Genomic DNA, 16905 nt, shown 5'->3' with positions numbered 1-16905 from the left:
GTAGTGGGCCAGTACTTCAACCTCAACCCCAACCCCAAAAAGTGGTCCCCTAGCGATGCCATATGTGTTTCTATACAAACTAACAATAAAATAGGCTACCTTTGAGCAACCTTTGAGCAAGTGTAATAAAGCAGGATGGACTGATTTGTCATTTTTGTTTCCCAGTGTTCCCCATCTCACCTGGACTTAGGCAGCCAGCCTAGGAACCAGAGTGACTGCCGTCAGAAGAGGCCGCAATCCTTGAGGTTCTCTTTGATGATTATGTCAGTGACTGCATCAAAGACAAACTTGACATTCTGTGTGTCGGTTGCACAGGTCATGTGTGAGTAGATTTCCTTGACATCCCGCCTCACGTTCAGCTCCAGGAACTGGGCCTTGATGTAGGCACCTGCATCCTCATACGTATTTGGCCCTGCATAGATGTGGATGCTGGCATCAAGGAGTGGCTTCTCTGAGTGGCCAAGCTGTGACACCACCCCTTTCCCCACACAAAGCCCCTCCTGCTTCAGGGCTCATTCACTCTCAGCAGTTTTTCATATTAGGTTTAAAAAGTCAGGAGCCTTGCCCCTGTCTGCCATTTAATGCCTAGTTTATGCCGTGACCATCCCAAATTTTACTCCATTTGAACTGCGTGTGTTTGACAAGAGGAGGAAAACCATTTTGAAGCCTAAAAATGCAAAGCGAGCTGGAGATGCTAAATTCTGGTTTACGTGGCAGAAAGCTAGCATTTTCCCATAGAGCACTGAGGACCCCTGGTGGCTGGTTTTCCAAACTCTGATTGTTATACTTGGGTAGACTCAAGTTTGAGTCCAGTGGCACCTTTAAGACCAAAGTTTTATTCAAGGTATGAGTCTTTGTGTCCATGAACACTTCTTCAGATACACATGGGTGTTTTCACAAAGGAAGTGAATGCAGCCTTCTCACTGCAAAAGCTTTCATCGATTGGTGCGATAGGATGGGAAGGTACAGAAGACAAGTTGTTCACCCACCAAGGGAATAAATAATAAACATGTCTTCTCCATACACTTAACTGGACAGGGCAAAACATACTTCTTCCTGTAGTACAACAGGCCCAGCTCTTCCTGTTCCTGTCAACTGATCTTTCTGCTAATCACCTGATTATTGCAGCATCACCCTCATCCCTTCAAGCAAATACAGGTTGTGTTGAACAGTTCAGCAGTGTCTCAACAAGACAATGAAGGGGTGAGTTAGTAATGAAAGTATTCAAATCGCTGTTCTGCATTCCCAGTGACAGAGGTAGATTATACAAATGATTATATATTCCAAGGTTTTCTTTGGACAATCTCCCCTTTTATTAGCAGCATAGGTATTGATCTTGTCCCATAGAGAGACAGTAGTGGGGGAAATCTTGCACAGATAAAAAGGGAGATCCTTAATGATGGTGTTATAGATCTCTTATTGTGATGCCATCTGGTGTGATGCCATCTGGTGTTCAAGTATCAGCAACATTTGTTCAGGCTGACAAATAAACACCACTGCCTCTCTCTCTGCCAGCGTTCCCATATTTTTTGTTCGCTGCACAACTGACCATAGGAAATGTCTTAAATTCTATTCCTACATATAAATATGGAATGCGGGGAACTCACCGTCATAATCAGGAAAGCAGATGCTGAGATGAGCCTTCTTGATCTTTTCCTGAAATACATCTTTCTTATTGAGGAAAAGAACAATGGAAGTGGTAGCAAAGTATCGGTGGTTACAGATGCTGTTGAACAGGTGCAGACTCTCATGCATGCGATTCTGAGAAGAGAAATGGGACCAAAAGGGGCCCTTTTCAGTTTGACCCAGTACCCTAATCCAGCATGGCCAAACTTAATAAGAAATAAAATTCCTGTATCTTCCAACAGATAGATGTCCCCTTCTGTATACAACTCTTAAAAGTCACAGGCATTGAGTTTTGCTTTCTATCTAATAATGGCCCCGGTCATACGGGCCGGAAAATGCGGGCGGGGGGGAAGCGTGGCTGTTTGCCCCGGAGGAAAATAATGCGCGGCTGCGCGATCAGACGTCCCGTGGAGGTCCCGTGGTTAGGGGGCAGGTGCCGATCACACGATGATCCTGCAGCGAGGCAAAGAAGTGGTGCGGCGCAATCACACCAGCAATCGCTAGGCGCCGCTTCTGTGGCAAACGGGTTGGATTTTTTTAAAAAACTGAAGTTTGTGTATACGCATGACTGAGCAATCGTATCTGCACATCTGAAGGCTTACCAGAGAGGCCGACAGACGCTTCCGTACCCCAACAGAACTCTGAGGCATAGCAAATGGAGGGGGAGGTGGACCCCCTCATCACAGCCACTCTAACCGCCTGTGCGACAGTGGCCATAGCGACCCTTCAGAGGCGGCAAGCCTGGCTGCAGTGGGAGGGGGCCTCTTTGTCCGCATGCGCCGTTGGGCGCTTGTGCGCATCCTGTGGAGACTTGGGGGGGGGAACCTGTTCACGACGGGATATGGGCGGGCGCCGGATGCCACAGGATTCCACCGGAAATGTGATCAGGCGCCCGCCCTTGCCCCGCGGTTTCCAGAAACTAGTACCTCGAAGGTACTAGTTTTTTACCCCGCATCTTCGGCAGGAAACCTCAGGTTCGGCATGGAAGCTCTACGCTTCCCAGATGTGGCGCTGTGATCGCGCCCGGAAAATCCGCCTATTTTCCGTCTCTGTAGTGTGGCTAATGTTCCGTGTGACCGCAGCCAAAGTTGCTTTGATTCCTAGTTAAGTTTGCTGCTGTTGTAGCTGGCCTGTGCTTGCTCAGAGCTCAGAGCTCCTACTGTGAGAGCTGATAGAAACAGGATCCTTCTTTTCAACTCTTATCAGGGAACAATCTGTGATTATTGACTTGGTGGCTAAACCTGTACAGATCTTGTAAAAAAATACCTCTTCTCACCCATTGCCTGAATCACGCCCCTGCAACATTACATTTGGTCTCCTGAAACAGGAGACTGACCAGCTTACAGTATAAGCTGATTTGGGCTATTTACTAAATTCTGCCAGCCATTTCTAAAGGGTCAGATTTCTTGGGGTACTGCTTACCACTTTATCGTCCTCCACTAGGACCATGTCGTAAGTGCTGAGGGCAGCGATGAAGATGATGCAGGTGACTCCCTCGAAACAGTGAATCCACTTCTTACGTTCTGAGCGCTGGCCCCCCACATCAAACATCCTGCCAGTAAGTTAAAGAGGGGCCACACTGAACAGCCTTGCTTAGTGATGCCTGCTAAGGTCCCTAGTGGCTCAGTACCTTGGGCATCGTTCCTTCCCATCAATATTATCATACTGGACTGAAGATCATTTATTTGATTCCATAAGTCTTTGTCTCATTTATCATGTCTATAGAGTTGTGCTGGATTATCCATGGCATCTACTGCTACAGTAATTTCATGCATTTAAATTTTTCTGTAAACAGTAAGTAAAGGGAGAATGACTTCACAAGGCACCTTCATGTATTCATGGATACGCATTTGCTTCAAAGCAAATCCATCAGAACTATGCATTTGTTTCAAAGCAAAGCTATGCATTGTTTTGGGAAACAAATGCTAATCAAAACAAATGAACTAGTCCACTTGTGTTCCATCCAATTAGGATTAAGTTCTGTGGGTGTTTACCTGTCACACAAAAGATTTTCCATGCCAAATTTCAAAAAGATGGGAGAAACAGTTCTTCTTTTATAGGCAGATTTTAAAAGGTTTGTGTAAAACAAAGGATGCTGTAGCATCAAGAAAGCGAAGTATTTAATTAAGATGGAATGTGGGGAGACAGGATTTGATCAAGCAGTCATCAACATACACTACACACATGATGATCTTAGGCAAAAGATTGAGAAGCAGTAAACAGGAAACAATCAGTCACTGAAGTAAATAGGAAGTAATTTGTTGTCAACTTAAAACAGATTCTTTGTTTCTTGTATATGTGCTCAGAGGGGGAGAGTCAAGTGGGAACAGAAGATATGAAACTGGCATATAGGAAACATTCATTCAATTGTCAAAACAGGTCTTTGTCTCTTTTAAATTGCCTATTAAAATGGGGGCCTGTCTCCCATCTGCTTGAAATATGGCAGAGAGGTACAATCCCTTAAAACTTCAGCCAAGTTGGATGGGAAACAAAAACATTATAATTAGAAATATGCTTCCTATTAAAACCAATAGAAATTAAACCAACATGAAACAAGTTCTGTTAAAACCACTAAGTAACAGTGAGATTTTTGCAAACATAAAAAATGAAAAACTTAAAGCTTTGGATATGTCTACCAGATATCTGGCAGATAGTGCAGATTTGAAGAGCCAGTTAAACCAAGCACGAAGAGGCTATTGGCCAGAGGTTCAGGAGATTTGCTTATGACTTCATGTTTGCCTATTCTGTGCCAAGAAGTCTCACCTTGGCAAATGCCACATAACCTAGAGACTGATCTTTCAGTGCAGATGCAGGCTGGAACCTTACCAAGATAATGTTGTGAGCAGACCCAACTCATGAACAGTGATTTTCCTTTGGAGGTCCATAAATCTAAGGACAAACATTGGTTATACTGTAACAGAGGCTGGTAGTTATGAATAAGGTGCATTCCACTCAAATGGAGGCAAAGCAGTGGAGTTCTAACTCTTGATTCTAGAGTTGTGGTTCTTACGGATTAGAACCTCACATTGCAGCTCTGCTGAACTCACAACCACTCCTATGGCTTGGATCCCTGGATCCTCCACATGCATTTCTCCCAGGTGCTGGAAAGACAGTTTGCAGATCAGACAGTGGTCTAAGGAATACAGAAGTTCTGCCTAGGGCTAGAGGAAATGGGCTTGGTAGAGGACAGCATCTGCAACATCAAGAGAGAAGCATGCAGGGAGAAAAGGCATAGAATCCAAGCTATTTTCACTGTTAGAGCAGTAGTGTATCGCACTTGTGACGATGCAGCTTTTCAATGATAATTGACCAATTTGGTTCATAACTGTTCCAATTGCTCAAAGCAAAATATTTCAAGCGTACTTGCAGTCTGCCTTCAGATAGAGAAGGGAAGTTTGGCAAGGAGTAGAACCTTCTAGAGTGCAGGAGTAGCTTTATAGGAGCAAGCCAGTGACCGCTATTAGGTCCTGAGGAGCTAAGGGAGATAAGGAATGGGGAAACCAGAAGCATTGTGGGAGGGTACAAAGTAGGCAGTGAATTGAGAGGATCTTGGCGGAAGGGTAGCTAAAGGAAGTATGAGGGGGAAAGCAGAAGAAAAAGAACTGAGGCAATATGGGCTAATGAGGAAGGGGGTCTCGGGGGGGGGAGCTTTTAGCACTCAAGGCTGCACACTGCAGAGATTCAAGGATGACTGGAGCTCTAGGTTGTGTGGCCAAGTTACAAAATTACAAGTGGCGGTAACATGGAGGTGAACAAAGGATGACGGGGCAAAGATTCAGTAAGACAGAAGGGAAGAGTGCATTACTGGAATGTTTGAGCTAGCCAGGCATTTCTTTTTTCTGCAGGCTTCTAGTTGTACTGAATTGTTGCTCTGGCTGTTCCTTTGCAACATGCAGCCTGTGAGGAATTAATGGAAGGTATTTTTTTCCAAAAACCCCTCTAACTGGAGTTCTATAATCCATCCCCTGATCTGAGATGGGAAAAAGTAAGGCCCGGGCTAGCTGTATTGTATAAGAGACGTTTGTATGACTCTTGTCCCTAGACTAAAAGTCACAGGAGGAAGAAGAAAGATGTACCAGCAAGAAGCAAGTGCTTGATGAGGAGTTCACTATCTTGGGGGTGAGGGACTATTGAAATTAGTTTTTAAATAAGAGCAGACCAAAGCCTCCTTCACAGATTGGAGTTCTTGCACTTCCACTTTGTATCCTTAGAGGGTGCTAAATCCTCACAAGTAGAAGTTATCAAACTGCTAATTCAGCAGCAACTAAATGAGCCACTTGATAGATGCATCTATGAAATGTCAGGGAAGGCCAACATTGACTTTCTCCACCTTCCCTTGCCTTTTATCCTATACCAGCCCAATAATTCTATGTCAAACTCTGTCCATTAGTCATGCTTCCTCTGGGGCTCTGCCTGGTTTCTCATTTCAAATGGTGTACTGAGGACTGAGCCATAAATATGAACATGGAAGAGGCAGGAAACAGTTGTCTGGAATACAAATCAGGAGAAAAGTGGGATTTAAATCAGCAGTACATGAGACACAGTGGGGAGTCTCACAGTGGTTCCCTGGGCAACTTACATCTACTTCATGTGTTCCCTTATGTAATGTCAACTACAACATACCTGGTTTGTGACGGCATAACGTACCACATTACTCTGTCCCTGCTGTACATCACTGGCAAGCAGCAATGGGTGAGTCAGGAATGTCATGACATCCCAACACAAGGGAAGGCCTTCTGGATGTACCGGAGAGGAAAACTAGACATGCAGTTGTCATCTGAGCATTAGCTGTATATTTAGTGTTACATATGATTTTTGTTTGTTCCTCAGTTGCTGTCCATTGCATCTTATAAAGTGGCGTCTGATCTATGAAAACTTTCCTAAGCGGAACTGGGTTTGCCAGTTCCTAGTAACAGCAGCAGAACAGGTCAAAGTTTCAGAAGGGTGGTTTCTCATATCACAAAGCAACAGAACTATGACAACAATGCCTGTCCCAAATTTCAAATCGGGAGCTATCAAGCTTATTGTCCTCCTCTTTGTATCTGGGCCACCATGCTCTCCTTCCAATTCACCAGCATGCAAACATTACCAATCCTTTTCATTCCGTTGTTTTCCCTGTAGAGTGCAACCAGCTCCAGCATCTTCCACACTGCCTCCGTTCCCTCACCAGGCCTCTACCAACTTCCTGTGCCTCACCTTCCTCCATGGTGACATCTTTCCACACAAAAAGTATATAGTAGACAAGTGAATAATTCTTTGCCAGTTTAAGATGTCCAATGGCTTACTAATAGAGCTAAATTAATATATTTTAAAAAGAAAATAGCCAGGAAGCATTTTGTGATCTAGTCACTATCATTTTTACCTAGAATGTTATAGTGTATGTATCCCCCCATCTTTTTGCTTCCCGGCATGCCGTGTATGATCTTCCCTCTTTACAAATGTGTGGCAGATTGCCCAGCTATTGCAACTCTGTGATACCTGAAATTGAGATCCTTGAAGGAAAACTGAGTTTCAATGATGCCCATAGTCTTGACCCTGGAGCGTAGAATATCCTGCTCTGTAGGGATGTATCCAAGTGTCACCAGCCGTGGCAGGTCACTCAGGTAACTGAAGATAGGAAGATGTAGAACCTACAATGTGAGTTACCTCAAGCCTTCGGAGAGGCTAGTCAAATGTCCTGTCCCCTAGTCTGTTTGATAAAGTAAGTGGCAGACTGTGTGTTCTAGAAGAGTGCTTCTACAATGCACTTCAAGGGTAAGGGGAGAGAAATGCTACATGTGTCCAGCCAACACCACCCTCAGAAAGGAAGGCAGAGGAGCAACGTGAGCCCTCCTCTGTCACTCTGCTCATAGATCCAGGTCAGCAGAGTACCTGATTTTGGCCTGTTCCTTCCTGGACTCACCTTCACCTTACAGCCACCCTGGGTGCAAACTTCAAAACAGTATCCAATTACAAGGTCATTCTCTTTTGGCCTAATACACTGCTGCATCAGCTCATGGGGACAGAGGTGTTCCCTGTCTACCAAAATTGCAGGTAGAGGCATACAGATTCTAAAACATTTCCTAAAGGTGCATCAAAAGCTGCGGAAAGTGGGGACAGATGTATTTCTCCAAATAGTACACAGTACTAGGGATCATCTTGCGCACCCTTAAATTATTTTGGAGACCCTCTCTCTCTGTCTCTCAAGGGGTACAAGCAGAAGGTTCCTACTAGCTAGCTGAGTCATTCAGCTGGTATTCCGAGGCCCTCACAAAACAGGCCTGGATGCCCGTGTCCTTCCAGAGGCGGCAGATGATGTCAGACATCTCCGGAGGCATGGTGCCCTCTTCACTGGTGTCAGCTAAGTGCAGCAGTTTGCAGGAATCATCCTACAATTGAAACAGGAGTTGGGTTTCACTTCACCATCTGAGGCTGACCACGGAAAGATTCCTCATCATACTGCACTTCATATTCCTTCTGTGTATTCTGCTTCCGCCCTCCAAAGCAGTTATTTTCTCCAGGGGGAGAGAGATCTGTTGTCTGGAGTTCAGTTGTGATACCAGACAATCTTCAGGCTCCACTTGGAGGTTGGCTACCCAAAGCCTGGCAGCGCCCTCTGGGTGTCTTGATGACACCTCCAGCAGCCGCTCTATTTTTTTAATATTTAAATTAAATATGAAGAAGAGGAGGAGGAGATTGGATTTATACCCAGCCCTTCACTACCTGAAGGCGTCTCAGAGCGGCTTACAATCCCTTCCCCTCCCCACAACAGACACCCTGTGAAGTAGGTGGGGCTGAGAGAGCTCTCTTGAGAATTGCCCTTGAGAGAACTTATAACTGACCCAAGGTCACACCAGCAGCTGCCTGTGGAGGAGTGGGGAATCAAACCTGGTTCTCTCAGATTAGAGTCCATGCTCTTAACCACTATTCCAAACTGGCTCTCAACTAAGACAGCCAGTGTGGCATAGCAGCTAGCACTTAAGAGCAGAGTCTGCCAGACCCAGATTCTTGCTGTGGAAGCTGAGTGGGTGATTTCAGACCACTCACAGACTTTCAGCCTAACCTACCTCACAGGGTTGTTGTGCAGATCAAAAGGGGGAGGGGAGAATGATGTAAGCTGCTTTAGTACCCACTGTGGAGAAAGACTGTACTGTTCCTCCTGGGAAACCATTGTTGCCAATCTCCAGGTGAGGGCTGGAGATCACTCAGAATTACAACTGCTCTCCAGATGGCAGAGATCAGTCCCCCTGGAGAAAATGATGTACTCTGTCTCATTATATCCTGCTGAGGTGGCCCCCCCCCATGACAGCTAGTGTGACGCAGCAGTTAGTGCTTCAGGGCAGGGTGTGCCAGACCCAGGTTCTTGCTGTGGAAGCTGAGTGGGTGATTTCAGACCACTCACAGACTTTCAGCCTAACCTACCTCACAGGGTTGTTGTGCAGATTGAAAGGGGGAGATGAGAATGATGTTAGCTGCTTTGGTCCCCACTGTGGAGAAAGACTGTTCTTTTCCTAGATAGAGGCTGCAGGGAGGGGGGAGGAGATGGAAAGCTGAAGTCAGAGGGGCAGATAAAGGTAGGTTGATAGTTGGCTGGGAAGGAGATAGGGTTGCCAACTCCAGGTTGGGAAATTTCTGGAGATTTGAGGGGGGAGCCTGGAGATGGTGGGGTTTGAGGAGGGGTGGGACCTCAGAAAGGTACCATGCCATAGACTCCACCCTCCAAACAAGTAATTTCCTCCTGGGGAACTGTTTTTGCCAATCTCCAGGTGAAGGCTGGAGATCACTCAGAATTACAACTGCTCTCCGGATGGCAGTTCCCTTGGAGAAAACAGTGGACTCTGCTGAGGTCGCCATGGAAAATTGATGCTGAGTGCCCAAGGCCGGGGCATCCACCCAGAGCCTCTTTCTAGAGCTCGTATTTATTTCCACAATGGACCTTATTCCTAGAAATTATATAAATTGCTTACCACTTCCTCATTCCTTCCCCTCATAATTTGAGATGACGCCATGGCCCTGTGGTTGAGGAACTGCTTTACATGCAGAAGGTCCTAGGTTTAATAATACCCAGCATCTCTACCAAAAAGGGCCAGGTAGTAGGTAACGTGAAAGACTCCTAACTGGAGAGCTTCCAGTCAAAGTAGACAATACTGACCTTGATAGATCAGTGGTTTGACTCAGACTACAGCAACTTCATGTGTTCATGTTTCTGTTTGTTTAGACTATAACCCTAAGGTAGGGTTGTGTTGTTTTTAGTCTACTTTTAAAATTATGTGTTTTTATATTACACAGCACCTTTTTAAAGTGCAAAAGTAATAACAATATCCATTTCTTTTTTTACCTACCTTTCTAGCTGGGTCTCCATACTGGATATGGAGTGTGTCCATGGCCCTCACAATGGTCAGTATGGACTGCAAAGTATTGCTGTAGATTACAGAGATAAACTCCAAGCACTCCTCTAAGGAGTAACCATCCTGATGGATTATTCTGTGGAAGTTAAGAGGAGGAAATGAATCCAGAACATGATACTGTCAGGACACAGGGCAACCAAAAGGGGATTACAAGGGGAAATATAATTTGGAGGGCCATGGAATCAGGAATGTCATATGATTTGTTTTCCAGTTTTGTTTGGAATTTTGTGCATGCTTAAAATGTCTTAGGTATACTCTTAAGACATAATGTGTGAGGCATTCCATGAGAGCACTACAACAACTGGAGGAACAGCCATGACTGTTCAGGAAGTACCCAACTTCTACATTACCAGTCTCCCAGACAGGAGTGCCATAGAGCAAAGCACTTGATTGGGGAAAAAATCCTACTGCCATCCTCACTCTTTGAATGCTGCTTCAGGGAATGGCTAAGAATTGTTGCCTGTGCAAAAACTTACTTCATTTGCTTGACAATGGTGCTTTTGCCAGATTCTCCAGCCCCTGTTAGAACAAAAAAGATCACTCTGTATCAGTCCTAGAAAGCTAACTCCATCAATGGCACAATATCCACACATTGGGAAATCAACCATTCAGTAATTTACCAAATCTACATTAAAACTTATAAGTATGTGAGGTGCTAATAATGCCTGAATCCTCTGATATCCTTCCCTTTGCCTCCAATAGTTTTATAGCACTGATGGGAGGGTACGTGTGTTGCATGTTGAAGGTTCCCGCTTCAGTCAGAGTAATCTCCTGGCAAAAGAGATTGACTTGGAGAATGCCTGAGACCCAACAGTAGCTTATGTGATCCAATGCCTTGCTAAGACTATAATTAGTGAATTATCTAATGTTTTCACTTGATTAGATCTGAATTATAGACCGTCCACTAATTATATTTCATCTCATACCACTTGTATTTTATGGCTCCTTGACTCTACTGTTTTTCGCTCATCCTCTTACATCCTGCTAGTGAGGATTCACGCTAGTATTGTCCAACGTTTCTGAAGAACTCGGTTCTAATCTGCAAAACATCTACTGGAATATTTTTTTTTGTTATTCTTTATAGTGTCACATGGCTACTTTATGAGCTAATGGTGTAATGCTACTTCCATTCTTCATATGATCCATACCATTAGTATTGCATTTTAGGGACAATCACTATCTTAAATCTACTTCATTGTAACATTTAGATTTTATGCATGACATTGTAGCTTTTCTACATTGATCAGTTTGGTCCAAAGCTATAGATCTTGAAATGAATTGTTCTGAAACGTTCATTGCTTTGCTCAGATTTTGAGAATTGTCTGGAGAAGGAAGATATGTTTGGGGAAAATGTTCTTAGAGCTCAAAGCTCTATTCAGTTTTTCCTTTTCAGGTTACATGACTGGAGATAAGTAACATAAAGAAAATAAACTTTTCAAACTTATTATAATTTACACATTAAAAACATGCCTTGAATCCCTTCATGTTCTTCCTTTGACTATTCTTGCTTAAAACTCACAAAATACCTTTTTTCCTGGCTTTTCCCCATGGTTTATGGCAGATAACAGCAAACTTCCCTCTAGACTAGGGATGTCCATGCTTTCTTTTTTATTTTTAGCTCATTGTCGATTTAAAATCTCAAATCAGTTGCACTGAATTCTTTATTGCAACTTCCAAATTTGAGGCAGTGCATTTCTGTATACCAGTTTCAGGGGAAAGCAACAGAGGAAGGCTTCAGCCTCTGAGCCCTGCTTGTTGGTTTTCGTGGGACATTTGGTAAGCCACTGTGGGAAACAGGATGCTAGACGAGAAGGACCATTGGTCCAAACCAGCACAGCTGCTGTAATGGTCTTACAACTACTTGTTAAAAGTTACTTAGTTCAGTTTTGTTTCCCTTGGAAGCCTGTAATTTTTTTCTCTCCGTTCAATTGGGATAAACTGTACTGCTCACTGAAAGTATCCTCTCAGACTCAGCCGCAAAGAAGAGAAGACAGCACCTCTGTTGTGTATGCTGTTAATTTTTTTGCTTGCATAGTGGACACAGGGAGGCCTTTAGCAACCCAAGAAAGCAGGTGCTGTGGCCATTAAATGAGCCCTGCTTAACCTCCTATCAGCAGCAAGGGACATACTTGTACTTGCAAAGCAGTTGCATCTCATTCAAACCTGAAATGAAATGTTAAAAACAGCTCTTATTTAGTTATTTATTTAAAGATGGGAAAAGGAAATGATAATTGGGAGCTTTAAGTGAACTGTGCTGCTAAAAATGAGACTGTGATACACAGAGCCAAAGATCAACCCAATAGACTCCTGAAGTATAGTTGTGAATAAAAAAATACTTCTCTTTAGTCTTCAGAGCCCAGATGCTTCCTCCTTATAGGAAGATGTCCCAGCAGAGTCATTGTTAATGTGGGATGCACATATGTATACCTCTCTCTTCTTTAGGGGTTCTGGGATCCAGACGGCAATAGTATGGGCTGGGTCAGGGAGAGCCCAACATCAGAATGTCAGATACACTGACACAGGTTTTATTGCCCTCAGGATGATTAAGCTTTTGCTTCAGTTGAAAGGCAGTATCTCCTTAGATGTCCCCTCAGCTGTCTCCTCAAAAGATGCTCCTTGCAGTCTCCCTTCCTGCCCTCCTCCTCCATCTTGTCCCCAGACAGAACCAGTCAAGATGCTTATTCCACTGTTGCCTGGCAACACTTCAGTGAAGCTCTCCAGAAATCTGTTTTTATCCTCCACCCTAGATGGCAGTATTCCTAAACCTGGCACTTCTTAAATGCTTACATATATAATAATAAAAAGCCCCCCCCCCTCATTATTTACACAAAGCTTCCTGATTATGAGTAAAGAAAGAAGGCAAGGCTTATTTTTAATTGAAGAGCTAAATCCTCTTGCCCAGCACCTTAAGCCACTTTGCTCCAGTGTTTGAAGCCATTATTTATAGTATTTGTATTCCCTTTTCTGCTAATCAGACTTCAAAATCAATGAGAAAACATTTAAACCATACCAAAGCCACACAGTATAAATCAGACCACACACACACACACACACACACACACACACACAACTCTGCCATTCATTGATTACTGATAGCATTTCAAGTCTTAATTTTCTCCCAGCCTTTCTCCAGTACTAGAAGTGAGTCTGCCCGGGACAGAAACTGTTGATAATAACAGACCACGGTGTGTGTAAGGCACATGAAGGAGCAGGGTTAGCTCCCCTCACAGATGTGCCACTTTCTTAACATATGAACAGGTGTCTCATATTAACACATGAGGATCCCCCCCCCATCACAGTTAGTTTGATCCTTATTTGGACTAACTAAAAAGGTTGCCTGTGTGTATTCACTCTACTGAGAAACTAGAAGGAGCATTTTTAAATCAAGGAAATACCATGGAAAGGAAAGGGTTAAGCTTGCCTCCTACCAGCTGCTATGGAAGGAAATTACAGATGTTGAAAAGCTTCTACCAACCCTTCTGAGTTCGAAGTGTTTTGCTCCTCAAGTATAGGAAGTGGTGAGACTTTGTTATAAATACTTTAAATCCAGATTGGAAATTGTATATTTCTGACTCTGATGAAGACCAGAAACATGACCTTACCTGGGAGACACATTAGTCTGTTGAAAGATACACCATGCAATTGCCACCAAAATAAGGATTGTATAACTATTTGCTGGAGTACAGAAGTCTCAGGTCATCTTGTTGCTAGTTTTCCTTTAAGGAACAGAAGCGCAGTTTCTGCAGGCTGCCAATATTTACTGTTTTGCTGAGCAACTTTGGGTGTATGAGGATTTGGAAAAGTTTCTATTTTTAATTACAAGAACAGTAAAATTGTTATAACTTGTCTTCACACAGTGATTTTTGTATCGTTTATTATCTCTGATGGCAGTGCACATACATTATGGCAGATACTGGATGGTATGTGGAGGAAGATTTTAGCTTTTACCCTCCCCCCTCCCACCAATGTCTGCAGCACTGCCTACTTTTATGCTCAAAGAAACATATGAAACTCAGGGCTGCATTATAGGGTTGCCAAGTCGAATCTCCTTACCAGCGGGGGAGCGTCGCCGGGCTCCGGGAGCTCTCCTCTGATGTGTGTGTGCGCTGCCAGCACATCCCAGAAGTGACGCGCGACGTCAGTCACATTGGGGGCATGGCCCCGATCGTCGGAGGGGAAACCATAGAGTTTTCCCTCCGATGATCGCGGCCACGCCCCCAACGTGATCGGCGTGGTTGCGTCACCTTTGGTGACGCAGCCACACTGTGCTTCGGGGGGGGGCAGAGCCCCCCCGGGGTCCGATTCTGCGGCGGCGGAAACGGCCTCCAAAGCGGGGGTTTACCCGCCACCAGTGTTCCCTCTAAGCTGAGTTAGTGTGAGCTAGCTCACAGTTTTTTAGCCTCCAGCTCACACATTTTTTTCTTAGCTCAGGAAGGAGGGCTCCAAAGCAAACTAATTTATGCAGTAGCCAAATCACTTGCTCACAACTTTAATGCCAGTCGCTCACAAAGCAGAACCTCTGCTCACAAGATGCCACAGCTTAGAGGGAACATTGCGCCACCCGCCCCCACTTGGCAGCCCTACTGCATTATGACTTTTGTGGGCCTTAGGGATGTTTGCCTTTGTGGACCCCTCCCACAATGATAATATCAATATTAAAATTATTTTTGATATAACTTTAAATACTTCAACTTTTTTACTGTTTTAGGCATTATTTAATAGATTGTTGTGGGCCCTAAAATGTCATTCTTTTCTGATATGAAAAAACCACCATTTTCTCCAACCCTAAAAGTTCATTTTTTCTTCTGATTTTAAAAGAAATTAAAACATTTTCGTGGGCCCGAGGCACTGTATCTACTGTGCCTAATGGATAAGTCGGCCCTGATGAACTTAAGAGCCCTGCTGGATGAGACCAGTGGTCCATCTAGTGCTGCATCCTATCTCACACAGTGGCCAACCAGTTCCTCTGGAGGGCCAACAAGAGGGCATAAAAGCCAAGACCTTCCCTGATGTTGCTGCCTGATTCTGGGATTCAGAGGTTTAGTGCCTCTGAATGTGGAGGTTCCTCTCAGTCACTTTGCCAAGTAGCCACTGATAGACCTATCCTTCACAAATCTGTCTAATCCCCTTTGAAAGCTTGTTTATTCCTGTGGCCACCACTACATCCTCTGGCAGATGAGTCCACATTTTGATCACTCTCTGTTATTTCTTTTTGTCTGTCCTGAACCTACTGCTCATCAGCTTCATTGGATGCCCTCGAGGTCGAGTATTTTGGGAGAGGGAGAAAAATTTCTCTTTGTCGACTCTCTCCATCCCATGCATAACTTTATGTATGCCTCAGTAGTGTTGCTGCCTCTCACAAGGGGGAGAGTATAGCCTTACATATATGTAGCCTTCAAGCCTGGTCAGCAAGCAAACACAAGATACCTCATATAGCATCAAATCAAATCCAACTGGAATAAACAGTGCTTTGGAATGACAGACGTACCAGTCTCTTCCTCTTTAGTGACAAGCTATATTTGTAACTCTCTTTGGTAATAATAATTCCCCATTTCAGATCAGTTATAAGAGCTATATATTAAAGAATGGGTTGTTTTCAGTCCCCATTTTCCTCAGTCACGGTCCAGACACTCATTTCAGTTGTAGACCTGGTTGTGTGTCTGGTTTTGCAGCAAGTGAGCTTTGGAGTATTACTCAGACCCCAAAGCTTAGGTTTAAAATGGAATAAGACTGCTCACTTTTGTGGGTGAGATCTGGGCCCTAAATAGTCTAGAGACATATACTTCACAGAGAAGTGACAATGTGGACATACTTAGATATGAAGACATCACAGGCGAGGATGACAGACTGAAGACTACTGTGCAGAAGGTGCACAGAATTTTGGCCAGTCATGCCAACCAACCATCCACAGTGATATAGAAGAAGGGGGCAAGAGCTACTGCAGTAATGCCCCTGTGGGTCTCCCAGTGCTGCTGGGGAGAAAGCCCTTGCTGATTTTATTGCTTATACCCCACCTTTCCCCCCAGTGGGGACCCAGATCAGCTCACACTGTTCTCATCTTCTCCAGTGTACAGTTCACAACAACCCTATGTGGTGGCTTAGGCTGAAAGTCACCTAGCAAGCTTCCGTGGCAGAGTTTGAACCTGGGTCTCCCAGGACATAGAGTGATACTGTAACCACGACACCACGTTTAGTCTGCCGGAACACAGAGGTGGGGTGACAGTACTTGGGGCTATAGAAAGGTATGGATGAATGAACAAGTAACATCGCATTCTCACACTGACATTTCACGCTCACGACGCCGGTGTTCCTGAGGCCCTTAGCTAATGGTTATACACTTGCAAGATTAATGGTATCCTCCTGGCCAGAGTTACACCCTTCTCTAAGCCTATTGACTTCAACAGATTTGCCACTCCCCTCTTTTTACATCTCTCTCACACATAGTAGGTGTTATAAGGATCTTTCAAAAACAGGATTCAGCAGAGTGATATAATTGCAACTCTTAAGCAGGCAGCTTCTTAGCCGACATAGTATTTCTGGATGAACTGGGCCAGGGATGTGAGAGACCTTCAGTTCAAAACCTAGATAAACACTAAAGAGAGGAGGCAGGCTTAATGCTCAGTGGTTATGCAACTAATATAGAATTCACATCAGGTACCTCATGCTCCCCCTCCCAGCTCTGTAAATCTAATTAGAAGAGGTAGCAGAGTAAGTAATCTACTGTTAGAACTGCTGGAAATATGAGTCACAGTTTCCAGCAAAAATATCGACTTAAACCAGTAAAGGGAGAATGACCCAAGCAGCAGATCTAAAATGCATAGACCCTCTGTTTAAGAAAACCAATGTAAGAACCCAGACAGCTATACCTGACAGGAGGTGCCTTGAACTTGAG

At 44.3% G+C, this 16905-nt stretch overlaps 1 protein-coding gene across 1 annotated transcript in view; it reads right to left on the bottom strand.

Moving 5' to 3' along the window:
* Nucleotides 1-221: 221 nt before the first annotated feature.
* Nucleotides 222-16905, bottom strand: part of GNAT1 (guanine nucleotide binding protein (G protein), alpha transducing activity polypeptide 1) — a 17174-nt gene continuing 490 nt past the window's right edge. Inside the window, exons 2-8 of the mRNA XM_015421244.1 lie at nucleotides 10490-10532; nucleotides 9948-10089; nucleotides 7837-7994; nucleotides 7105-7233; nucleotides 3049-3178; nucleotides 1608-1761; nucleotides 222-412 (exon numbers count right to left, since the gene is read on the bottom strand). Coding sequence (XP_015276730.1) covers nucleotides 222-412; nucleotides 1608-1761; nucleotides 3049-3178; nucleotides 7105-7233; nucleotides 7837-7994; nucleotides 9948-10089; nucleotides 10490-10532 — 947 coding nt within the window. The remainder of the gene's footprint in view (nucleotides 413-1607; nucleotides 1762-3048; nucleotides 3179-7104; nucleotides 7234-7836; nucleotides 7995-9947; nucleotides 10090-10489; nucleotides 10533-16905) is intronic.

Source organism: Gekko japonicus, unplaced genomic scaffold, assembly GCF_001447785.1.
Source record: "Gekko japonicus isolate JY-2015 unplaced genomic scaffold, Gekko_japonicus_V1.1 scaffold364, whole genome shotgun sequence".
NCBI lineage: Eukaryota > Metazoa > Chordata > Lepidosauria > Squamata > Gekkonidae > Gekko > Gekko japonicus.
Note: the sequence above shows the minus strand (reverse complement) of the source record. Positions and strands in the feature narration are given on the sequence as shown.